At 37.1% G+C, this 26,701-nt stretch overlaps 1 protein-coding gene across 8 annotated transcripts in view; it reads right to left on the minus strand.

Annotated features, from left to right (window-relative positions):
- Nucleotides 1-538: 538 nt before the first annotated feature.
- Bbx (BBX high mobility group box domain containing) overlaps nucleotides 539-26,701 on the minus strand; it is a 263,082-nt gene continuing 236,919 nt past the window's right edge. For 4 of the 8 annotated variants that reach the window (XM_027943176.2, XM_071615380.1, XM_071615378.1 and 1 more), the window contains 5 exons: nucleotides 20,159-20,248; nucleotides 18,782-18,841; nucleotides 12,421-12,618; nucleotides 10,457-10,643; nucleotides 539-6,416 (listed from right to left, as the gene is read on the minus strand). In XM_027943176.2, the coding sequence (XP_027798977.2) occupies nucleotides 6,329-6,416; nucleotides 10,457-10,643; nucleotides 12,421-12,618; nucleotides 18,782-18,841; nucleotides 20,159-20,248 (623 nt within the window). In that variant the 3' untranslated portion in view covers nucleotides 539-6,328. The remainder of the gene's footprint in view (nucleotides 6,417-10,456; nucleotides 10,644-12,420; nucleotides 12,619-18,781; nucleotides 18,842-20,158; nucleotides 20,249-26,701) is intronic. The other 4 variants (XM_071615381.1, XM_071615383.1, XM_071615382.1 and 1 more) reach the window with 4 other exon arrangements.

Raw genomic sequence — 26,701 nt, forward strand, 5'->3', positions numbered from 1 at the left:
AGCTAAACACCAATGGTACATGAGTGGATCCAGAACTTGAAACGCAGCCTGTCCAAATGCAAAGCCCATTTGATAACACACTGTATGTTTGTGTGCATGTATAGTTTCCAAAGGATTAAAAAAATATCATCATCACAAAAAGACCCGAGAATACTGTATTCAGCAAATTTGAGGTCTGAGTTTACATAAATAGGTTATGGTCTTAATGACATCATATCCTTAGTTTAATTATACTTCATATGTCTCTTCCTAGAGAGGTGCCCCAAAGGCTCTTGTCCCAAGTGGAAGATTGAAGCCTTTTCTTCTTCTGCTGGACTCCACTATACACATTAGGGGAAAGACAACCAATGATGCTCACACAATGGTGAATTCTCAAGCAAATAGTGTAGGTAGGGGGAGACGATTATGAGATATCCTAAAGAGATAAAATAATCTCTCACTTTTATTATTGTTCCTAATGTTTTTAGTGGGTATGGTACATGGAAGGAATACACTCTATGGTCGGTAGTGTAAACATAAAAAGAAATGTATTTGAATATCTTTTAAAATATTTCAAATTTTTATTAAATATTTTTATTCAGTTTTAAGATCACAGTTAAAGTACTTTAGCATGTTATACACATGACTTACATGTGCAATTTTTAGAAATATCAAATTAGGTATAAGATTTTGAAGAAAGAAATTATATAAATGTGTATATTGACTTTTACTACACATACATCTAAGAAAGCAATAATTCTGTTGTACCATTAAGTGGAAATCATTTATTACATGGCATGTTTACACCAACTCTAAAGAGAACCAAGCCAATTTCTGAAAGCAAAAAAATGAGCGATTCAGTCATGCTGAAACTGTCAACAGACTTAAGACCTGGTGGTCAAATGAAAGTATGGTTAATTTATGACATGTAAGTAAGCAATTCAAACCTATGAGAAAAGTTCATAATCTGGTATGTGGAATCTCAGGCAGTTTTTATTCTTTTTGACAAATTCCTGAGAGGAAGAGATGTGGTTAGTACTAAAGAAATGCAGGGGTGGGGGTGGGGGGGGGAAGAAATATGCTGCTGAGCAAGTTACTGAGCTGTAGATGGCAAACCTTCCCTACCCTCAGTTCTGCCGCTTTTAGAGCCGAGGCACTAATGTGAGGTGTCAGGGGACATGAGCTCATTCCTCTAGTGGGTCAAAAAGAGTCAGTGATAATTCATGAAGCATGCTTGTCTCTGTTTTAGGTAAGAGCTTGTGAGGTAAGATTTGCATTGCGGGCAGAAGGGTTTGGAGGCATTCAATTAGATCCTTGCTACTCAGTAACCAGTTCTGGCCCAAGTTGTCAGGAAATCTTTGGAAGGAGTAATAATGTTCGAGATAAGTTCTGTGCATAAAAATCAGTTTGAGGGCATCATCATTTTTGACCACTGACTGCCAAAAAACCAAAAACAATCAAAACCAAAACCAAAAAGACATCCAAAACCCAGTGGCCAAAGAACTTTTAACTAAAAGGTTCTGTCTCTCAATGTATGTTGGTATAAATCATACCAACACAGATGAAATTTGGCCAGAAGAAACTTTTTTTTTTTACAAAAGGAAAATGTATACATATTTGAAGAAAATGGTAGCACAGGAAGATGGGAGATGTCTACAGAAATCAAATATGTCTGTTTTGTTATTCACTCTTCTGCTGCTTCTTTGTTCAGAAATGTAAGATAATGTCCTTAGCAAAAAGGACAAAAGTCATCTAATATGTGATATAATAAACTTAGCTATCACTATCAATTTTTTAAAGCAAAACAGCCCATCAAACCCTGAATACTTCACCAGACACATCTGGTAAGATGAACTGAATAACTGCTTCTTTTTTTAGTATATGTTATGCTGTTAGTCAATATAAATATGACAATTTTTTAAAAATCCTAAAACTCAAAAAAAAATGAACTACAAATCTAATTCTTTGGGAATGCCTGCATAAACAAAGCAACATCTAATTAGCAATTAGTATATTTTGCATAAGGTGCAAAACAAAGAGCTATGTGGGGAAAAGCTAAATTTTCACTTTCACCTAGCAGTCACTCTGAATACTTTATAGGTCAAATGTAATAGCATTTGCTTCTACTGCCCATTTTCAGCAATACATTGTTCTCTCTGGAGAAGGCGGTTTGTGAAGTCAAAACACTGCAGTGGAAAATAGTGGCACTGAAGGTAGAAGCAAAAAAAAAAAAGACAAACTTTTGAAACAGGACTTACTGAAATTAACTTTTAAAGCCGAGGTAGCCCATTAGGATTGGCCTTACATGAGGGCTCTGTGGAGTAGTGCAATCAGAGGTGAATCTCCTCAACAGCATCATATACACCCCAATATTCCCTTCACAAATGATGGCTTCAGGCCTCCAGATTTCCTTCCTTGTCCCCGATGCTGCGGTTGGTGCTTCTCTTTTGTCAAATGGATGCTGTCCTCCAGCTTCTAGCTGCTGGTCTTCAGAACACTTAGCTTCATACAGTAGTTTAGCAGGCAGCATGGTCCCACTGCTTCACATTAACGCCAAATGCCAAGCTTGGAACAGAGCTAGTAGGTACTCCTTACCCCACCCACCCTATAAACAAAACGTCACTCAGTTTTCAGCTAATTCCTGTTCCATAGCAATTCATAATTTGTTAAAGATTTGACATAGGTACAAACACTTCCATACATTGAGCCAAAGACAGCAGAGTGCAAACACATTTTTATGACTTAGAGTAGCATCTGACTTAATAAGAAAAGGACAGGGAGAAGACGTCGAATTCTAAACAACCAGACCAGTTCAGATGCGCCTTTTTTCCCCATAGTGTTCCAACTATTTTTCTCTCCACTAATTATAATGTCAGGAACCAGAATAACAATGATAGGATGGGAATTACTTCGGCATGGCATTGGGGCATCATCTTGATAGAATTAAATTATTTCTGGCATTTGTGGGAAATGGGCTGTCATAATTACAATAGTATAATTTTATCTTCAAAAAAGGATTTACTGAAGAGTTTTGATCTAAAATCTGGGAATTGACCTAATTTGGGGACAAGAACCTGTACTTCCAATGTGGCTGTGGGACATTTTCCTTTTCCTGATCTCGAATACAGTACCCAAACAAATAAAAACTTCAAGGATGTCTTACAGTATTTTTTTTCTTTCACTCAGCTTCTTAGGGCTGCAGTTTCAGTTACTATAATATACTCTACACACTTCAAAATTACATAGGAAATACCAGAATAACTAAATAAATAAAAAGCTAGAGAAAACTGGAACAGTACTACGTCTCCATCTGAGACGAAATATTCCACTTCCAGCATTGCAGAGAAGGGCTAGGACAATTTTTTTTTTCCAAAAGATTTATATACAGGTTTGAATCCAGAAATTAAGGTTAAAAGCATAAATATTGATAATTTCAACTAAATTCAGAATGGTTTCAGAAAGATATGATACAACGATTTAGAATAAAACAAAGCAGAAGAGCATCATATTTTGGTTTGCTTGAGATATACATAAGGTGCAACAACTTTTTTCTTGAGGATGCTGTGGGACAGATGTTAGTGTAGATGGTGTTTGCTGGCAGATTAAAGTACATACCATAGCAATATGATTTTCCAAAATAAAGAAGAATGAGAAAATGAAGTGAAAATGATAATGCGGGGGGCACTACATACTGGTCTGAAATACTTGTGCTGACAAATGTTACCTGAAAATACCAACACCCCTCTCCAACAGATTAAGGGCATGAGAAGCACTACCACTGGAATCAAAACCTCTCAGAAAAACAAGGCAAGTGCCTAAAGAACTATAAAGCTTTGCAGGATTTCTGCTACTCTCAGTGCCTAACCGCTTAAAAATTAAGCATTTCTACAAAAAGGTTTGTTTTAAAGTATCTGAAAACAGTCATATCCAGGAAGTTGTCTCCCCTCCCCCACCCCTGCCTAAGGGAAAAGCCACTGAGGTTTTAGGAAAAGCAGATCAAGTAAGATATTAATCACATAGAAAAAAGTAATCTTCTGTTTTGCTTCTTTTTAAAAAAAGGTCCCATGAATATACAGCAATCTCTTAAGGAACTCTAGTGAAATGTAATCGGAGGACTGAAGGAGGGTGCTCTGGCAAGACTAGATCTATTCTAATGTGTTCTACAGAGTGACAAGTTAGTACCATTGTCAAGATGCATGTTCTGCACCACACAACTTTTGTTGTTGGTTTCGTCATTTTATTTTTTGGATTTCAGCTAATTATAATTTTTAAATCACTGCTAGCAAGTGGTCCAAAACTCCAACAGCCACCAACATCAGGACCCAGCAATTTTCAAACATTCACTTTTTGTTTTGAAATTTAGAAAATATTAATAAAACTGTATCATAGTAAAAACAGTATGCTAAAATCTGGGATTATTCCCTTGATGTTTCTAGGTGAATGGGGGTAAGCTATAACCACGGATAAATCTTCTACTAATTCCTGCCTCCTCCATCTCCACAATGAAGATGCAATTTTGAGAACATCATTGCAATGCTCTGCTGCCCTCTTTCCTGCTTTGAAGAAAAAAAAAGAGAGAGAGTACAAACCCTCTTCAGTTTTTCCAATCCTGTTAGTTTATGTTGTACATATTTTCCAGCACCGAAACTGAAGTAATATCTACAACCATGAGAAGCTAAACCTAGTCAATATTAATAGAGTCATTTTTATATGGCTATTAGGTCAAATTACAATTAGAAAAAAAAGTCATCATTACAATTCAGTCAAGTATAAATAAGAAAGCTAGATAAAACCATGTAAACTGTCACCATTTAGAGATCTAACTCAAAAGCTTCAAATTCGAACTAGAACTATCAAAACTCCACCAGTTTGAAAACCTTTAAAAATTATTGCTGGAATCCAATAATCAAAATTTGGTAGTTTGTGCTGTGATGCAAAAGTGGGGAAATACTTTGTGCTATGGAACAAATACCCTGTAAAATCTGTAGCCTCAGACTAATTTTGATTTATCACTTTGCATCTGTTGCTAGGAAACAAGACACTGTGAACGTCAGGTGGTTAAGTCAATATGTTCAATGTTCTAAGCCAGTTAATCCACTTGGCACTGGCATATGTAATGGTTGGTTTTATGTTTAAAAGCAACAAAACACAAAAAGGAAACAGAACTTGCAGGTGGATCTATGACTGAGAGGCCCACCTCAGGTATACCTCCCCTATCATGTACTCAATACCTCTTGAACAGCAAGCTTGAAATGACTCTAAAAACCTGCAGTGCCAATTAGGTTGTGCATAGCAATTACAACATGTCCAGTCTGTCTGTGATAGATGTGAAAGGTCTGTAGCTCCAAGTCCACATGAAGTGAATGTCTTCAATGTGTTTAGAACAGTGAAGTAATACTAAGGTCACTTTTGAATAATATTTTTGTCTTTTTTTGTTTGTTTGTTTGTATGAACGATTCATTGGTCACTTAGACCCCTGTGTAAAAATAAAAGAATCCTCAAGGCATGAAAACATCAGTAATCTGTAATCTGCAGGACTCTTCCCCTGTCTGGGAAAATATTTGCCACAATTTGCCCCAAGCAAATTCTTCTTGGTCACTCAAGGTTAAGAAAAAAATTCAGATTGTAAGAATTGTAATTTTCTCTCTCTCTCTCTCACTCTCTCTCTCACTCTCTTTTTGCCAGCAAACTATCACTCTGGTGGCAAATATAAAAGTGCAGAATATATGGACCACGAGGCCGAGCATACACCGCTAACAATGGTACATCTGCCTGCCCATGCTGCTTGGGAGTCTCTGGAACAGGCTTTTTAATATTTATTCTACAATATAAATGTAGGTATAACCTATTATATAAACCATCTTAGAACTTAAATCTCCATGTACAAAAAAGACTAAGAATATCTAATAATAACTAGTGCAGTGCGTCAGTTTTTTTTTTTGTTTGTTTGTTTGTTTTTTGTTTTGTTTTGAAAGAATAACTAGGTAATATATGAAACTAGTTTCACACTCTCTGGTTGGTAAAAGAGATGCTGGATGAGCTACAGTAAAGGCAGTCTTTTACCAAGTCACCACCTATTACTGTCAAAAGCCTTCAATGGAAAGCAAAGCTCCAGGATCATTCTGTTTCTGTTCAGTATCAGATAACATCACCCTTAAAGATTCTGGGTTCCAAAAGAACAAACTGGCCCAGGATGCTAACTTCTGCTTCAAGTGAGTCTGGGCCGTGTAGGGCAACAAGCACTTGTTTGCAGTCTATATTTTCCACCACATGGACTCACTAGCATCCCTTGGTAAAGACAAGGCTAGGGTAGTAGGTAAAGCACAATGTTTTACAATTAAAGGGCGCTTCACTGGTCAGCGCAAGAAATAAGTACAGGAGCCTGTGGCATTTCTTTTGGCTGTCCATCATGGGTGAGCGGAGTCGACCTCTGACCTCTGTAAAACAAGAAGGAAAAAAATTACTTATTCAGGGTATATTATCTGTGAAAGGAGAGGATGATGAATAATAAAAACTTTCCAGTATCTCAATAGCTGCTATTCTTACTTATGTCATTTAATTAAAACCAATTTTGTCCTTAGAATTTTCTCTTCCTTTCTTTCCCTCTTTCTTTTCTCCTTATAGTCCTAAAATTTCTTATCTCAATTTCCCTTTGGCCCCAAATAACTAACTACTTCCATTTTGTAGAGATGACACTGAAACTCCCACAAATTTGAGGCAACTCACTAAGAGGCGGTAATTTTTCATTCAAGGACTGATGTTCTGGGATAACACTCTTTCTCTTGATCCATAGATAGTAAAAGTGACACATTCCTGTAGTAATCGGCAACCTCCAGGCTCATTTCTTAAGATCCATTGTAATACACTCAATTTAAAACTGAAGGCCAATAAAAGCAATGACTTTAGAAAAGGAAGAGAGATGGACTATGACTTTAAAAAAAAAAAAAGGAACAAAATAAATAATGAATGAAGAAAAAGGAGAAACCTCTTATATAAAAGAAGCCTCTCAAGTACATGGAGAGAGAGAAGTACAAGGGAAGGAAGCAAGTACTGATTCTGGATTTTGGCTGTAAGAAAATCCAGCCTACCTGGACCCAAATTGATATATGTAGGGAGAACTCCATACAAAACTAGAAAATTCATAGAAATTTTCATCATTTTGATTGGAACTGTGTAGAAAATAGCTGATTTTCATTCATCGTTCGTATAATTAGTAGTTAAAAAATACAAATTATTTCATGGTTATGAGAAAACTATTCAAAATTCCTGGCAATTTCTACAGGGCCTCTCATTTTACGATAGGATTAGGGCCTCCTGACATTTGCCCACAGGCCTATCAAGCCCAGACAATGCAAACTCCTGGCTCTGTCTCCTATACCAGTCTGTGGTACGTGACCCTGCATGGAAGATAGGTGGGGAAGCAGCAATGTTTTCACTGGTTTGACCTTTCAGTATAGTACTCTCCTTCAGAGTATGTAGAACAAAAGGGGCTATTTTAAGAATCAGGTAATATTTGCTCCATAACTGTATCCAGGTTTCACTTGATGTACAAAAAAGGAAAACAATTAGATAAATCACAACATTTGGGGCTTTCTGAATCCAACGATTTCTGAATAGTACAAGATATTTAGGATTTCAGAAAAACAAAACATGTGTTAGAATCAAACCTCTGGATTAATCTGTTCATTCAAGTATGGCTGCTGTAAGCACCAACTGTTCAATATGTTCAGCTTTTTCTGCAAGAAAGATGAAACTAAAATGCTATTGTTTACCTTTAAGATCATGTAATAACAAACATTTCAGAAGTGTTTTAGTAAGCACCGGAAAAGGAAAAAAGTGAAAGATGAAAAGTACAATGTAAAGAAAAAAGGGCAAGAAGGAGAGAGGTTGGGGTGAAGCTCAGCTCAATCAACGGAAAAAGGAAAGGAGTCAGGATTGGAGCAGCGCTGCAGCTAACGGATGGCATCTAGGACATGACTGAAGTCTGCTCACGCCACATGCTAGAGGAAATGGAGCACAGGATCTGGAGTTCAAGACCTCACTGCAAATCATGACTCAGCTGTGAATCAGCTCTGTGCTCTTGACAAGTTCATTAACCATCTGCACTAACATTAAAATTGGACTAATAAGATAGTCCTGGGAGGGCTGGTTTAAGAATGATATTTAATGAGCTTTCTTCCTTGAAAACACCTAATAAATAAATAATCTCTCAACAAAGGTTTGCCCAACCCCCTATTTCCTGTATTTTATAAAATTGGTCTAATGTGGGTTTCAAAACTTAACATTAGATTTTTCCTGGCAAGCGTACAGGTAATGTATTTCTACACCTAGTTCTGTGGGCTACCCACCCTGTGAATTAGGAATCCAGGTTAAGTAATAATTAAATAATTAAGTAATAATTAAATGGTGTGCAACTCAGCTACAATTACATTAAGCCTAGACAATAGAAGATTGGCTGGTTGGTCTGTTTTAGCAAAAAAAAGGGCCAAAGTTACAACTGGGATTTCCTAGGATGATCTTTCTAGATATTAAGAACTCTAACCATTTGTTAGGTTGATGGTAAATTTCTAGTAATCATTTTTATCCTTTTTAATGGGAAGTTAACAACAAAAATAACCTTTACCTCTGTTTTCATCATTATATCTATGCCTGCTACCTAACTTTGTCAGTTAGACTTCAAGAACTACCTCATTTGTTCATTCACCCATTGGTGTAAGAGAAGCTGTCTAAGCAAGCAGGAGCATGAAGAATAAAACCGATGCTTTCCATTCAAAATATACTGAAACGAGACAGAAGCATCAACAAATAATTGCAACCCAATGTGGCAGCTGTTCTCAGGCAGGAAGTACACAGAGTGAGCGGCAGCATGGAAGATGCAGCAGGAGCAGCAGGCAGGCTGAGAGAAGAGGACCAGGCGTGGGAGGTGGAAGGAGCAGCAGCCGTTCACCTGAGAGGAGGATGTACAAAGGCAAGAACTTGGCTAATCTGGAAAGGAGCAAGAGTGTGTGTTAATGCAGGGCAGGGTGTAGAGGCACTAGAGAGATGAGAATGGAAAGGCTTGTTTCTGCTTTCTACTTTTAAAAACTGGGAATCATGGAAGGCTGGTTAGCAGAGTGATGGTGTGATCACAGTCATGTTTGGAGAGAACTTAGGGAGCAATGAGGGTGACTGGGTGATGACATTTTCTGAGCCCTAAATTATGACACTCCTTTGAATTCTTATTCTACCTACCTACTTCCATAATTCACAGGGACACTTAGCAACATTCAGGCAGGCATTTAAAATTCTCTTTGCATGTCATGCGTTGTCTTCTATACTCAACTGTAAAATTCCACAAGTGGAGAAGTGCCTCTCTCAGAGACCCAAGCACAATGTCTGTCAGCAGTCTCTTGCTAATGGGAATTTGCAGTGTACACATGAAAGGATATCTGACGTCTTGGAATATCTAGAGCTACTTGTGAACAAGCACTAGACCTAGAACATGACAGGTAAAAGGCAAGAAGCAAACCAAGTTCACAGAGGGGCCTATGGGTTTACCTGAAAATGCGAAAGGAGCCTGAGGTCCTACAGGCAGCTACCCAGGGTGTGCTGGGTTTCAAGCACTTTTTACGAAAATAACTTCTGATTACCCACAGATAAAATTCAGTATGAAATACCAGAATTTACAAAAGCCTTTTTTTTTTTTTTTTGCCTTCCCAAAGGACCTATTAAGTAGCAGAATACTCAATTATACACTTAGAAGTTAGTACACTTCCTGTGGGCCTTCACTGAGTTCAAAGGGTTTTCACAACTATGATTTCCTCTGATCCTTAGAACTTTTGCAATTCTTTGGGGATATATCATTATGCTCAATGTAAAATAAAAAAACTGAAATGCAGAGAATAAATTACTTTGTAGTAGATCACAGAGAGTTGAAGAAAATTCCAGGTCTCCTGCCTGCCATGAGTCAGTTGCCAAAACACTCATTCCCCTAAACCGTACTGTTGTGATGGCTGGCCACCACTGCTGCGAGCACCTTCTTCCGTAGGGGTGTCCCCACATGAGCACTGTTGTCATTCCACACAGTATCTCAATGAAATGAGTGCTTCCCACCCTCATTTTATAAAAGAAAACATTGAGTGAAGACAGGTTAATGATCTTGCTCAAGATCTCTGTTTTCAGAGACTGAGGACTAAAGCTCTGTCTGTGATCTCACACTTAAAGGTTAGATGATACTGCTTCCCTGCTCTCAGGTTTTTATGGAAATCCAGATTAGCCACAGGACAATATATTCAAAATGAAATACTTAGCTGGCTATATTTTCTTACATTTTCCCCACACTGTAAACTAGCACATAAACTTTTGTAACACCTCACATAAACAATAATGCTCCTGAACTACTCTGAACTCCACTACATAATAAAAATTGCCACAAATCACTTGAGAAAGGTTGATCTGGTTTCCATATTTTTTCCTCCATCTAAGTCACACCACTGACCTGTGCACATTCTCCATGGCTGCCACTTCGGCCAGTGCAGCGAGGCTGAAGAAGGCAGACACAGCAGGCATCTCTGGAGTGCTGCTCCGTGTCTCCTCAGCCTCAGTGTTGTGTGAGCACTCATCACTGCAGTCTGTCTCAGTTGCTTTAGGGAGACTCCTCTGCAGTTGCTCCTTTGGTTTGTCATCTGTAACAAAAGCGAAATCCATCATAAGAGGATCATTCTGCTCTCCAGAGAAGGAACACTAAGGAAATGTGCCAGAGAATGAAAAGAGCTGGGTTTCTTTACTATTCACTTTGGCTATTCATTGCATATTATGAGTTTCACAGAATCTCTTCTTCCACAGTGACAAAGCACTTTTATTATAAAACTCAGTTGCACCCTGAAATTATGGACAGTGAAGCTGAGCTGAAGACAAGCTGTTTTATTCTAAGTCAAAGAATGGGTCAGTCTTAGAGGAAGGAGGAAAATGAACCTTGGCCAAAATAAAACCCAAGGGACTTCAGCCACTGGACCCTTAAAACCCAAGCTGACTAAACATTTCTCATGAATTTTCATGAAGCCGTAGGGTGACCTACCATGGCAACTTGGACATTTGATGTTCTGTGATATTAACACTTAGGATAGGCTAACCAGATAGGCTAACTATCAGATTAATGAATCCTAATGAGATCCCATGTTGTTGTTTTGTTCTGAAGACCTACTGGAGGGAACATAAGAGGTCCTCTAGTATTTATGAAGAGGTAGATGAAATACTATGCTAATACACCTGCTAGAAATGAGAATATTTTCTTTATTATGTAGACATTACAGAGGAAGAGGAATTTTCATCATGAGTTTTAAAAGATTTTAAATATAGAAAATAAGTAATAAAAGATGTGAATGTCATATATTAGGGTATAAAGCTGGTATGGTGTTTTGCTACCTAAAAGGGAGTGTTTTCTAGAATCCTTATTTCTTCCTACAAGTGAAAATTAACAACCTATAAAATGAAAGTCTCAGAACAGAACATAGATTGAAAAGGGGAGAAGAGAGGGATCAGCTGGACTAAACATCAAGACATCAAAATTTATATCCTCATCCCACTTCTACTCAGTTGAATGTTTTCAGCACAAAATTCCACCTCTTCAAAGAGTTGAATTCAATTCAGCGTCTCTAACATGCTTTATGGTTCTAACAGTCAATTTGTGCAAAATTAAAAAAAAAAAAAGGTACCCCAAAATTAACTTTGTCTTCCAATTCTAACTCAGCAAACAGTTTGTTTCTATGAACACCTAGATTGATCCAAATCAAGTAAAATGAAATTCTGGAGATGTCAAAAACCAAAAATCACTAATGTCCAAATGATACAGCATCCCCAAGAACTTTTGGGGAGATGCTATTATTCACTGTTCTATCCCTTTGCACTGGGTCCCTCAGGTAATTCTATTGCCATGGAGGCCACCAGGACCAATAAAGACAGACTCAAGTCCTGACTGAAAATGGGGCATTTTTACTATTTAGGTAGATAAGACAAGAAATTCGTGCATTCTCAGGCTTCCTTTCAGCTCTACAGAAAATAAGGATGTATTCCAAGGTACCTAATCCACTGGTTTGAATGCCTGATAATCTAGTTTGCAGTGACATGAATACCAGACCATGAAATAACACAGATTCATCTAGTACCTTTAAAAGTCTAGGCTATTCTGGAGTTTACTTCATCAAGACTGTTTTTGTGCATGCTTAAAAAAAAAAAAAAAAAGAGGAAGGAGCTAACAGTCCTAAATTTACCTTTCTTTTCTAGGAATTCAAATATGCTCTTGGAAAATAGGTATGATTTTTAAAGTGTGGAATAAGACATGTTTGAAAGTCTATATAAAGCTAGAGAACAGTCCATTTTTCAATGAGAAGCCACCATTGGCTTATAGTCATTTGCTGGCCAATGAGACTCTGGACATCTCTGCCTAGAGCTCCCTCTTCTTACCCAAAGTACCTCCTGCTGGTGATACCCGGCCGTCTGCTGTCCTGACAAGGTGTGTGATCTTGGTTTTCCTGGCTTTTCTCTTTTGGCTGCCCACCAAAGGTTCTTGCATTGTTGTTGGCTCTGGAGTGTTGGGAATGGATGAAACATTTTTAACCTTATAAGCAGGCTCTGTGGTGTTTTTGTCTTCTGAAAATATGGCTGAAACAAGACAAACCATATATAGTTACACACAAAACACAAGATATTGACATTATTCTTGGAAGGAAACATTTCTAAATTTCAGACCTATCTGAATAGGGAATTTATAGTCAGAGTTTTCAGACTATTGATGGAAAAATTTTAAAACAAACATTTCTATAATGTTTACTACTTATGTGTACTTCTTCTGATAAATAATGGGCAGAGTATGAAGATACCTTCTCTTTTAACATTTTCTAAGTCTTTGAATCTTGCAGGTTGGTAGGGAGGATAACGTATATAAATCTGTACCTCAATAGACCCCAAGTCCTAGCTATGATCAAGGTCCCATGCTTCATAATTTTACATTGATGGTTGGGACATTTGCTTCTAAGCACCAGGCTGGACTGAGAAAAGAATCTGTGAGAACTGACCTCCTTTTATACACATTGACTCTCATTAAGGACAGGACAAACACTTGTGAAGTGAGTACACATAAAACCCTCCCATTCACCGAGTTCTAGGACAAGGTGAGTGAGGTAATTTAATTAAGTCTCACATGCTGACAGAGAGACTAGTTGTAGGTACACTCACGGTAAAACTAATAAATAATTTAATAGTACACTCTTGTATCCTGAGTCACTATATCAAGAGTAAAGAACACACTTGCAATTAAAGCCTTTATCTCTGGCTTAAATTTGATGAGAATACTTGTGTTTTATATACTTGTTTCCTTTGGAGTTGATCATTCTCATCCCTTTAATTCAAAAGTAAAAAAGAATATGCAGATATGAGTTCAGTTCATTTATGAGTATATACATGTAGACAAGTGCTATGATTGAGATTTCTTTTTTTTTCCATTCCTGCGGCCAAAGCATTTTTAGGCAGGGAAAACAGGTCTGGCCCCCACCCCCCTACTTTGTAACCATCCAATCTCTTAAAACAGACATAGAAATTATTTTTTGAAAGAGGGGACTATGGATCATAAAATCAAGGTCTGACAAAACAAACTTAAAGCAAAGGAAACCTGATGAATAATCGAAGATATTTATGTCAGAAGGTGGATCTAAAGGTAGACATAGAATAAAGCAATGCATAAAACATAAAAACGAAGAACAGCTAAAATAACAGGAAAATGGAGCAAGATTAGCTTAGGGTGTGGAAAAACACACTTGTTGGTGTACAGGCCTCCTATAAGATTTTTAATTTAGCTCTCTAATGGGCTTAGGAGATGGGAAAACAGGCTATGAATTAATAAGTCCTTTGTCCCGGAAATCATGATGAAACCTTGTCTTTGAAAGATGCCTAAAAGGAACGAAGTTGATTCTAGGCTTCACATTCTAAAACAAATGGGAAGTAATTTCAACTTCATTAAAATAAAGTACAGACACAGAAATTACACCATGATTTGTGGCTTGGCATTATGTCAGTATCTCAGTATTGCTTAACAGATGCTGTGTGGGGATAGGCTTAAGATAACAATTATTTAAAAAAAGAAAAAAAAACTAAACCAAACAACAACTGAAAAACACCAATTATTTGGCAATGTTCCCAATCTCTTCGGATTACAGAAGAAGTCTTATTCACCTCTGTAGTGTGATCACTACATTATAGATGGCCATTCCAAAAGAATATTAATCTATTCCCTTTTTCTAATTCCTCTTCCTAGAGAAGTCAAACACTTGCAGAAAGAAGGGCGTGGCCAGGTTCCAAAGATGAAAGGTACAGTACATTGGAAGAACTGTTTATGGAAAGAAGGTACAAGGAGATAAAAGAAATAGTTACCAGAAAAAGGACAAACAAGCTGGAAGAGATGATCAGATTTCCACATCGACAGGGGTATTGGAAATAACTGTCAAACAGAGACATGGATTCCACTGTTGACTTTGTAATTCACTAACTCTGGGACCACAGGTCTCAGTTTCTTCATGTAAAAACAGAGGGTGGACTAGATTAGCTCTAATCTAGAGATTCAGACCTAAAATAATCCTTTTGCCACAGGGTCTACAGTTAGAGTTTTGGGTAGGAAAAAAACAAGCCCTCATTCAGTTCAGAGTCCCAAAGTTGAGGAACAATAGCACTCCCTTGCATAGCACTGTTTTCTTTTCTACTGGTGACTTCTTCAAATGATTTCAATTCTTTTAAATGGTTGTTCCTTTTCTAATTTGTTCTAGATAAATTGGTAAAATCACTGTAAGAAGCCAAGGGCATGGGGGCAAAAGGACTACAAATGGGGATCTACTGTTAGTTCAATGTTTAACAGTAAAAAAATCCCAAACATATGGCCGTGGGAAATTTCAAAATCCCAGCATCCACTCAGCAGAAAAGGAGCTAGAGGGTCCAAGACCAGCCAGCCAGCCAAAGGACATCAGCAACACTCAAGTTATAACACACAGGCATATTGGGAGACAGTAAAAGAGTGCATCTGGTTGCAGGGCAAGGGAAAAGGGCAAAAAATATTACACTGGAAGTTCTCATAAGTACCACCCCCAACGAAAGCAGGTAACGCTGCTTACCCAGAAGTCTCCTCCAAACTTACTAACAGACCTAGAAGGAATCATGACCCCTGTAGATCACTGAAAAAAGTACAGAATATGACCTTGCTAGAGTTATACCAAGGACCGCCCCTCAAGGTTAGCCCTCACAGAGAACCTTTTCCTAAGAGAAAACTGGGGAAGGAAAGTAAGGTTGAGTCTAAAAAGTACTCTTCTGGGACAGAAGATTTGACAGTGGCAGAGCAAACAAAAGGCTGGGTGGTGTGGGATGTGAAATGAAAAGGCTCAGAGGAACCTATGTCCTGCTCTCCCTCTCCCCTCAACACACCCCAGGAACTAATGGGAATGTGAGAAAAGAAAGGGCTTTGTCGTCTAAAAGCAAATTAGTCATTTCTCTTTTGGCTTTTAATTGAACATACAACACTACCCAAGCACTAAGAACAAGTCCACTGGGCTAGATTTTATATTCAAGAATAACCATAACACACTTTAAGTGCATCATCTGAGAGTGATAACATGAGCTTACTCCTGGAGCCACATTAGGAATGTGGCAATAAGAGGCTGTCTTGTTTTCCAAACTCTACTCCCCAAATGTTGAGAAAATGTTCGGGGAAAAGCAGTACTGCATGTGGATTGTACCCCAAGAGGCTACTGGAATCATGAATTCACTTTGCAACTGGAGGATTCAATTTGAATTATTATAGCCAGATCTGAAATCTCATTGCCTTTGGTTGGTCTCCCATGCACTAATACAGCAATCAGATTCTGAATAGAACAAAGGAAGAAGAATCAAATGAATGAGACTTATTTAAGGTTCTGGGAGACTTTGCTTAAGTTATATAGCAACTATTTCAAAGCTGAGAAAGGAGATCAAGTTAGAATGGAAACTGAGGATTGTGTTTGAAAATCTAACTATAAACCAGAGTCTCTCTCCTGCCTGTGATTACATTTACATACTGAAAATAAACTAATCTGATGGAGATTCCAAGTCTGAGGTTTCTGGGTGTTTTTTGGGGGGGGAGGAGGGATAATATACCTTTTATATTTACATCTGAACCAAACAAGGACTAAAAAGTCCATAGATATGTCTGAACAATTGAAACTGTAGTAGTCAAAGGGGCTTCAATGGCATGAATCCAAGTTTCTTCCCTTTTGCTTGTATTGGTCATGCTTCAATTCCCTGCCATGTGTTTAGGATTAATAAAACCTTCCTTAATTCAATGGGGCTGCTATGAAGATGAAATTTTAAAAACATACGTGAAAGTCCTTTGTAAACTATGAAGATGTATTAATTATATTATTATTGCAATTAGAAACATCATGGACATGTAACAGCGTGTTCTCACAGAAACAAATATGGCAGCAAGGTAGGTCTTCTTTATGAGAAAATTGTACCTTTAATTCTAGGTTATAGGCAATATATTTAGTTGTCATATAAAAGTTTTGAGAAGTGATTTAGCCATTTTTTAGTTTTAAAAGCATAGGAGGAAAAACACAATAAATTATAAGTTTAGCATTTAACCCTCAGATGTACAACTAAGGATCTAAAGATTTCAGATATTTTGGGAAAGAACAGTGTTGCAAAAGCAATTCTACACAGGATGTTGTAAAAAAAGTACAAGTGAACTTCAAGTCATCCACTTTAACAGAAGTCAGGGACAGCTGAATAGCTGGACAGCCTCAGGTGAATCAAGGCTTTTATTATAGACACTAGCTACAAACAACTCCTAACTTTTGTGCCAAATGGCTTATATATGTTAAAATTATCCTGGATTATGGCTTCATTTTCTGTCCCTAAGTATTTACGCCTTCCAAAGCAAAGCTGTAATAAGCAGAGATCTGGCCATAGGTGAGAGAGAGGATGAAGTAAAGGGCTTAGATAATTCAAAAGCACATAGTCACCACCTGAACCAGTAAAGGCTGGGAGTGGTATGAAAATAAATAACCAAGAAAGGTCACTTTAAATTACTAGTAATTTTCTGATGCTCAAATTGATTCCCTTTTTTCCTGGCCATTTGAAATGAACTTGTACTCTACAATAAATAAACAGCATGCATTTTTCAGTGCATCCTCTTCAAAGCTGTGTTCCATATACATTAATAATATCTATAATTAAATATCACCAATAATAATTCTATTTCTACTAACCTCTGAGGACTACCTGTAAGATTCAAAATTGATTTACTTTTCTATCTCTGAAAGGCAGAAAATTAGGGCTGCAGAATATGGTGCTTCTAGCATCACATTATCCACAAAAGATACCAAAGTAACAAAATCATCAAATGTTAAGGGGAAAATGAAATTTGTGATTTCTGAATTACTACATCCTATCATTCACCCAATCCCTCAACACATGAGAACCACATATGTACATAGGACAAATGTGGACAGTAAATCCTAAACAATCTGTCCTACTGAAAAATGCTGATTAGTGGCAGATCTGATAACCTACCTAATTCCCTATGTTAAGTGTTCTTTCTGCCATACTGCACTAGTTGTGGCAACTCAGCAGCATTTTTAATGTATAAAAAAAGCTAAGCAAAACAAAACAAAAAAGGAAGTATTTAAAATGGTATCATTTGAAGGGAAGAGTAATGTGGTCTTAAATGCCTTTAGCTTTCTCTGATGACCTACCAGTGTCTTATATTTATAAAAAATGTGTGTAATATATTTTTATAATACAAAAGAGCTAATAATTCAATTTGGGGATGTTAGGACTGAAGGCTGGGAACAGCACAATTCATATTTTGTTCTGCCTGCACTTAGGCAGAAATAATACTTCACAGAGGTTGTGAATGTGAAATAATGGGTCAGAAAACATTCATATTGATGTCATTTTCTGTAAAAGTAAAATGATGCAAAAGCAGACGTGGCATGTATGAATTATGTCCATTAAACCAAAAAAGTTTTTGATAAATGTAACTCAAACTAGAACTGGCACTGGGGGGTTGGTAACTGGGAATTTAACTTCCACTGAGTTATACCCTCCTTTCTTAAAAAAAAAATATTTTAAGACAAGCTCTCACTAGGTTGCTAAGGATGACCTTGAACTCAGAATCCTGCTTCAGCATCCCAAGTCCCAGGGATTACAGGCATGTGCCACCATACCTTGCTAAACATGAATATCTTTTACAAATACCTTAAAAATATGAGTATTTCTGAAAAGTGACTAGGGTCAAATGTACATATTGATTTTTTTCTCCTTTTCAGTAAAGGAAAAACTATATTTTGTAGACAGGTTCCTTTTCTGGACATAAGTAAATCAAAGAGGTCCAAACTGGATGATTGCTAAGATTCCTTCTAGTTTTCAAATGAAGTAAACACTACACAAAAGTATTCAGGTCTTTAAAATTACCTATGATGAGAAAAGGGGAATCAATGGAAGAAGGGCAGGATGGCTCCTTAACTCACATAAATTAACACTCACCAGAGTGAGTCATTAATGTCATAAACAAAACTCAAATCTCTGGTTAATGTCATTCAAAGGTGTCAAATTCTCCTTTCATAAATTAAACACCACAATATATTCTGTCTGACTCTTTGCAGGAGACCTCAAAATGTAATTATTAACACAAATTCTAATGCTATTGGTTGAACCTATATAAATGATGACTTTTTTAAGTCTATAAAAAATTATTCAATTTTCAACTTAGACTATCTGAAATTAAACACTGTGTTCATTCTTTTACCTTCTGTAGGGTGAATGGCATCCAAGTAGAGTTGCTTGTTTGACCATTTATCCCCACTTCCTAAAAACAATGATAGAAAAACAATGTGAAACTGTATTCCTAATATGGATATAAATACTATAAAAATAAGGTTATGTACAAAGTAACTTAAATATGAAACATCATAAAAATAAAATGGAATTTTATTTCAATTATTTTGTTCTCAAATTGTATTTGCCAACTAAACTAATGAAGCTATGGCTGGAGGCTACACAGGAAATGGATAAACAAAATTTGTCTTTTGTGAAATACACTGTTGGGTAATTTCTTTGACTTTAATACAGAAAATTTGAAGATCAGTAAAGGGTATGACAATTTTACCTGAAAAATAAAGTTTCTTCACTGGAAGCAAATGAAAAGAATATATACATAAATACACAAAACAAACAAACAAAAAAGAGGCTGAGTAGAGGTGAAAGCCCACATTTAGTAAGAGGATGTTACACACAGGCACACACAGGCGCATTCGCCTACACAGAAGACAGCTGCTAGTGAGAGCCTCACTCAGGAAGCACAGAGTGCTTCACATCTGGCCATGCAAGTAGGATGCGAGTGTGCATCAAATGAGTCGGTTTATGGTTTGACACTGACATGCAGGCAGACACTGAAGCCCGACTTGTGGCTATACTGAGCCAGATGGGAAGATTTATCTTTTATGTGAAGAAGGAGTCCTGAACTCCAAGAAAGAGATCTTGAGATGAGTCCTGAAGAGGTTCAAGGGCCCATCAAGATCATAACAATGAGATAGATGTTCAGAGGAGAGGAGGGGTGGGGTACATTAAGTCTCTAGGGCCCTCTGGAAATAACAGTTATGTGACTGTAGGAGTTGGGAGAAGAGTTCAGCCAACATTGAAGTACACAGAGGAGGAAAAGAGGCAAGTTAGAACTTAGGAGTGGAGAAAAATGTCCATGGCAATCCCCAACAGTGGGACTTTGACATGAATATGAAGATTTCAGGAAGCAGAAAAATGTGGTTATGGTGTGAAGGGCTGCCAGACATGGGGGGCGGGGAAGAGCCAAAGAAATAAATAGACACGAGGTCAAAAAGACTAAATTACAAAAGGTACCAAATGTAGATGAGAAGAATCAATTTTAAAATTCATATGGAACTCTGTACAAAAAGACAAATATGGATTTGAGTAGGAATCCAAGGGATGGAAGTTTATAATTAGCTGCAGAGTCTAGAAAGAAAAAAAAATGCCCAGTCAGGAGCTGATGACACTGAAGCAAGCACAGGGGAGAAAAAGGTAAAGGAGGTGCACGCGGAAGCTTTACTCAAGATGAGCTGGCAATGGAGGCGATCAAGAAACCTTAATGGAGGATGGAAGGCACCAATACCTTTTTCTGGAACATTAGGCTTCTCCTTTTTGTGCTTATATTTGCTGACAATTTTGTGGAATAAGTTCTTTTTCTGAGACTGGAAAGGACCTACAGACAATATCAATATGAATATATTTTAAATTTGCAATGCTTTACAAAACAATATTGTGTGTTTTAAAACAATTACACCCTCCTCCCTCCTGTGGAAAGAGTAAATCCAGTTGCAAGAAACATCATCTTGCATCTCCACTCATCTTGGGACTCTGCCCTTTTCTTTAGGCTTGTGTAAAACCCAGTGAGATTTTCCTTGGAAAGTATTGGGCAGAAGCCTCCATTAGGGCTGGAACTTTCTAGGCAGAAACTGCAGATTAAGTGGGTGGAAACGGATTGCAACCAGTACCAGAAGCATGGTGATGGTCTATTACAGAGCAAAGGTTCCAATTTAGATGCCAATGCCATGAAGGAAAGGATGGCATGTGGATTTCATCGCCTAAGAGAACTGACTTTCACAAGGACAGCACCTTCAGGATGACAGCTGACCTGAGAGCATTAGGTAGCTTTCTGGTCTTTTTGGAGGCTACTCTAGGAAGAAAAAAGTGATTTAAAAACAGAAAGATATTTGGAAAACCAACAAAACAAAACTTTTTTTTTTTTTTTTTCCTGGAATGGAAGGGGAGAAATCTCAGAATCCATCTTAGTTGTCTCAAATGAAAACGGAATCGAGGCTTTCCAATTAATTAGAAATACCAACGACAGCAATGATCTCCCCAAAGTAGGCACTTTCTATACTTTGAGGATACTCCTGTATGCATAAATTTACGTAACTCCTATTTCCTCATCTGTACATGGAAATCAACCGCAGTGCCTAACTCACATGGTTGGTGTGAGGATAAAGTGAGCAGTGTCACAAGCAGCTCCTGCTGCATCTCCCCACCTACCAGCCTCTGTGATGTGCTTTCCTTCTGGCAGGAGGTGAACTAACTATGTGCCTGCCTAGTCACTTCTACCCTCCCTCTCTAGTGGGTCATTCCATCAGTATACAAACATATGTTATTTGTCCCAAATTAAAAAAAAAAAAAAGTTCTCCCAAACTTCCCTCATGTCCACTGCAGGTTTCCACCTGCAGTGAAATTCCCCTCAGAGGACTGCCTTTGCTGTCTCTAAGTTCTCTCCTTCTGTTTTGTCTTAAACTCACTATAACCAGGCTTTCACCCAGCCACTCATGAAAACCTGCTGCATGAAGGCCAACAGCTGAGGCTCATGGTGCTCATGCATCTTCCAATCTAGCTATTCCCTCCAGGTCCACCTTCTGCCTTCAGTGCTTCCTTCACCTGGATTCCAGGACACAGCTGTTTTGCTTTCTCTCTTCCCTCATTCTTTCCCTCTTTGTCTCTTCTGCATCTTCCTTTCCCCAGATGTCTTAAGTTTGGAAAGCCCTGGACTCTAGAGTGGTCCTTGTCCTCTTCCCTATTGATTCTCCTTCCTTTGGTGATTACTTCTGGTCTCAGGGCTTTAAATACCAGCTCACAGATGCATCACCCCAGCATGTTGCTGTGTATTTGAAAAGCCAACCACCTTACAAATTTCCATTGTATCTGTAAGCTCACATCCTGCTTCACTTCTCTCTAGCACAGTGGCCTCCTTGGCTACTCCCTGCACATACAAAGTCTCTCTCCTGCTAGCAGGATCTTTATGTTGGCTGTCAGCTCTGCCTAGAAAATGTTCTTCCAACTTCTTCACCACCTTCAAGGTTTTGCTCAAGCATCTCCAGACCACCCATTGCAAAACTGCAACCCCACCCCATTCCCATCCCTTGTGATCTGCCTTTCCTTCACAAAATTATCATTAAGCTGATTAAAAACAAAAAAGTTCTACTGAAATATACTTCTCATATAAAACAGTTCACTCACTTAATGTATATAATTCAATGTTTTTGATATTCAGAGATACTTGCAAACATCCCCAAATTTTAGAATATTTCATCACCTCAAAAATAAACCACACATCTTTTAGTTATCACTTCTCCTGTACTTGCAATTCCCCTTTCCCTAAGCAATCACTAATATTCTCTGTTATAGAAACTTCATATAAACTGAACCACACAATAAAGTCCTTTTTGATTGGCTTTAGGATTTAGCAGAATGTTTTATGGGCTTATCCATGCTATATGTGGTCAGTATAAGAAGAATAGTATTTCATTGTATGGATATAATACATCTTGTTTATCCATGTAGCAGGTGATGGATATTTATATCAATTGTTTATTTTTGTGAATATTGCTGTTATAAACATTCATGTACAAGTTTTTGTGTAGATGTATGTGTTTGTTTCTCTTGGGCATACACCTAGAAGTAGAATTACAGGGTCAATGTTTAACCTTTTAAAGAACTGCCAAGAAGCAGCTGCATCATTTTATATTTCCACTTGCAGTATATAAATAAGGGTTTCAATTTTTCCACATTTACTATTATCTGTCTTTTTGAGTATGGTCATTCTAAGGTTGTGGAAATGATACCTTTCTCACTGTGCAGATTAGTTTGGGGGAATGTTTCTATCTAACATTAAGTCCTACAATCTATGAACATGGGATATTTTCCCATTTATATTATCTTTCTTTCTACAATGTTTTATAGTTTTCATTATATTGCACTTCTTTTGTTAAATTTATTCCTAAGTACTTTATTGTTTTTGGTGCTATTGTAAATGGAGTTGTTTTTCTTATTTCATTTTTGGGTTGTTCATTGGAAGTATATGAAAATATAATTTTGTATCCTGTAACCCTACTAAACTCATTTGGGTATTTTAGTGGATTTCTTAGGATTTTCTATATTCAAGTTCATGTCAGTAAGTTTTATTTCTTTCTTTTCAGTCTTGATGGTTTTTGTTTCTTCTTATCTAACTACTGCTTAGAACACAGTACCATGTTGATAGAAGTGGTGAGAGTGGACATACTTGTCCTGTTTCTGAATGTCAGGAACAAGGAAAGTGTCTGATTTTTTACCATTAAGTATAATGTTATCTGGGCTGGGGATGTGGCTCAAGCGGTAGTGTGCTCGCCTGGCATGCGTGCGGCCCGGGTTCCATCCTCAGCACCACATACAAACAAAGATGTTGTGTCCACTGAAAACTAAAAAATAAATATTAAAATTCTCTCTTTCTCTCTCTCTCTCAAAAAAAAGTATAATATTATCTATGTGTTGTTTGTAGATGCCCTATCAGGGTGAGGGAAATCCTTTCTGTTCCAAGTTTGCAGTCTTTATTATGAAAAAGTACTAAATTTTTCTCTGTTGAGATGATCATGTAATTTTGGCTTTCAGTCTGTTGATATAATAATGTTACATGATCTGATTTTGTTTTGTTAAACCAACCTTACAGTCCTTGGATAAAATCTCACATAACCACAGTGTGTAATTCTTTTGATATTTTGCTAGTTTGATTTCTTAGCATTTAGTTAAGGAATTTTTGTGCTCCTTATTACCCAGGATATTGGCCTGTAGTTTTCATTTCTTTGTCTAATTTGACATTGGAATGAGTCCCAAAGTAAACTGGGGAGTGTTCACTCTTCTTTTTTTTTTGGATTCATTTGTGAAGATCTGGTACTAATTCTTTCTTTAGAAGTTTGGTACAATCTGGTGGTAAAGCCATCTGAACCTGGACTTTTTTTTTTTTTTTTTGGGTACTCTTGAGGCATATTTCAAACCCCTTAAGCTAATTCAATCTCTTTAATAGTTATAGGTCTGTTCAGATTGTCTGTATCTTAAGTTGGTTTCAGTAGTTTGTGTCTTTCTTGGAATTGTTTGTTTTATCTAGGTTATCTAATTGACTGATATAAAATTGTTCATAGTCTTCTAATGCTTCTCCTTTCTGTAAAACTGATAGTAATGTCCTCTATTCCATTTCTAATTTGAATATTCTCCTTTTTTGCTGGTTACAATTGAGCTAAATGCTTCTTAACTTTGTTTTCTTTTTTTACAAAAAACTAATTTTTGGTCATTGATCTTCTATTTTTCTATTCTTTATTTATTCCATTTAACTTTGTTAATTTCCTCTCTAATCTTTATTATTCCCTTCCTTTTGCTTTTTTGTTTAAAAAAATATTTTTAGTTGTAGACGAACACAATAACTTTATTTATTTTTATGTGGTGCTGAGGATCAAACCCAGTGCCTCACACGTGCTAGGCAAGACCTCTACCCCTGAGCCACAACCCTAGTCCCTTCATTCTGCTTTCTTTGAGTTTAAGTTTGTTCTTGTTTTTCCAATGTCTTTATGTGAAAGGCAGGGTAGATTATTGATCTGACATCTTCTTTCTTAGCTTAGGCATTTAGAGCTCTCTAAACATTACTGTAGCTACATCCCCTCAAGTTTTGATATGTGTTTTTCATTTCTACTCACCTCAAAGTTCCTTATGATTTACCTTTTGAATTCTTCTTTGACATACTGGTAATCTAGGAGTGTGTTGTTTAGCTTTGATGCATTTATGAGTTTCCCAAGTTTTCTCTTACTATTGATTTTTAAATTTATTCCACTGTGGTCCAACAATATGTGTTGTATTATTTTAATCCTTTTAAATATATCAGTTTGCAAAGCATATTCTTGAAATTATTCCATGTTTACTTGAGAAATATGTTCACTCTGCTATTGTTGGATAGTGTTTCATATGTGTCTGTTAGTTCTGGATAGTTTATAGTCTGCTCAAGTCTTTTCTTCCCTTGTTGGTCTTTGGCCTAGCTGCTTTGTCAACCTATTCTTTTTTCCAAACCACTTCTCACCTCTACACTCATAATAACTTTGCTTACTTTGGGCTCATTTATGGTCTGAAAACCCCAATAAAATTTAACCTCCACAGCAGCAGTGTTCTTTGCTTTCATTCACAGATATAACCTAAGTGCCTAAAATAGTGCTTAGTGCATGACAGGTTCTCAGTAAATATTTGTTTCACAAGAAGTAAATAAAGTTCTGAGAGCAATGCTTGGCGCAAAGTGTGCAAGAAATGACATCTGTTGCTGTTATTACTGACACCATAAATCTGTGTAAGTGTTTTTTTGATGAACACACCAAGACATCCCTCTAAATAACCCATAGAAACACTTCTGAATTGTCTGTTGCTGGTTTGAAATGGAAATAGAAAAGGCACTCGTTTGCTTCTTTGAGAAAAAGTGAGCAATAAAAGAAAATAAATTGAAGGTAGTATGAAAAAAATGTCACATATACACGCTATATTATAGATGTTCTATATAATCTGTTTGCAATCATTGCCTCCTATATTTCATAAAACCCAGGAAACTGCAGGCTGGTGCACCTGACTGATATGTTGGCAAACACAGAAAACAAAAGCAGAAAGACAGTTCTGAAACTCCTCAGGATCACAAAGACCCTAGTAGATTTACCTGGAGGAAAATAATTAATAATGATAATATATTGGTACACAGCGAGGATGAGATCAGAAAAAGTGGTTCACAGAAGCAAACTGATGTATAGACAGGGTTAGGAAAGAAGAAAGGGGATATCTTTTCAGATCCAGCTATACTTAGAGAAATCTAAAAAGTGCACAAGTTAAGGACAAAGCTAAAAAAGAACTTAGCAATATTACCAAGGCGGGGGGCGGGGGGGAGACTATCCAGAGTGCTTTTTGTACATAAATGAGCTTATAGAGACTTACATTTTAAAATTCCTGCTCCAAGCCACCCACACAAACATAGCTATAAAATACTCTAAAGCAAATGACAATTTCTTCAAAGAAAGTGACAAACTTGAAAAGAAAGTAATATATAATATCTAATGATATTTACTGAAAAGCAGCAATTTTGAAGTCAAGAAGTGAACAATTTAATTTCTGCTCACCAGCATGGTATGTATGTTTGAAATGTTGTCTAAAGAAAATTAAGTAAAAAATTCATAACAAATAGCAAATACAAGGAAATTTACTACCATCTTTTAAAATGTAATATAAATTTAGATTAACACAGAAGTGTCCATGGAGGACAGGGAAAGGTGAAAGTGAAAAGGAGAGAAAAGAGTTTTTGAAAGAATCATTCAGAAAACAAAGAATTGCAAGCTTCCACTCCATCTCTTTCCCTACCAAAGTGCTTGAGAGAATATTTAGATCAACTTCAGTGTCCTCGTGATAAAATCACTCACTGCTGGTATGCAAACTGGCTTAGGTCTGTCTCTGAGTGCCTGGGCAGGATGGCCTATATTCTCCTTTGCCCTCCAACATAATAGCTGGGTAGAAAATAGGGCCTAAAACAAGCCAAGGGGGTGACAGGGTGCCATAGACATGTCAATAATAACCTTTCCAAGACATATTGTTCAAAGCTTGCTGAAAATGGACATTTTGGGGGGGGGTAAGACTGTATAGTGACATAGAAGCCTTTCCATTGTTAACCTGGTATGGTAATTTTTTAAGGTCAGCAGGAAAGGTAAATTAAGTGAACCCGCTTTTTAGAACTGTTGTCATAAACAAATGTCAGGCATAATTCTAATGGTGGTAGCTTTCCCCCAGATTTTATAGTTTCATGTTTTCAACCTACAAAAAGAGCAAGGGTTTTGTCGAAGATCAG

The sequence above is a fragment of the Marmota flaviventris genome, chromosome 8 (genome assembly GCF_047511675.1).
Source record: "Marmota flaviventris isolate mMarFla1 chromosome 8, mMarFla1.hap1, whole genome shotgun sequence".
NCBI classification, from domain to species: Eukaryota; Metazoa; Chordata; class Mammalia; order Rodentia; family Sciuridae; genus Marmota; species Marmota flaviventris.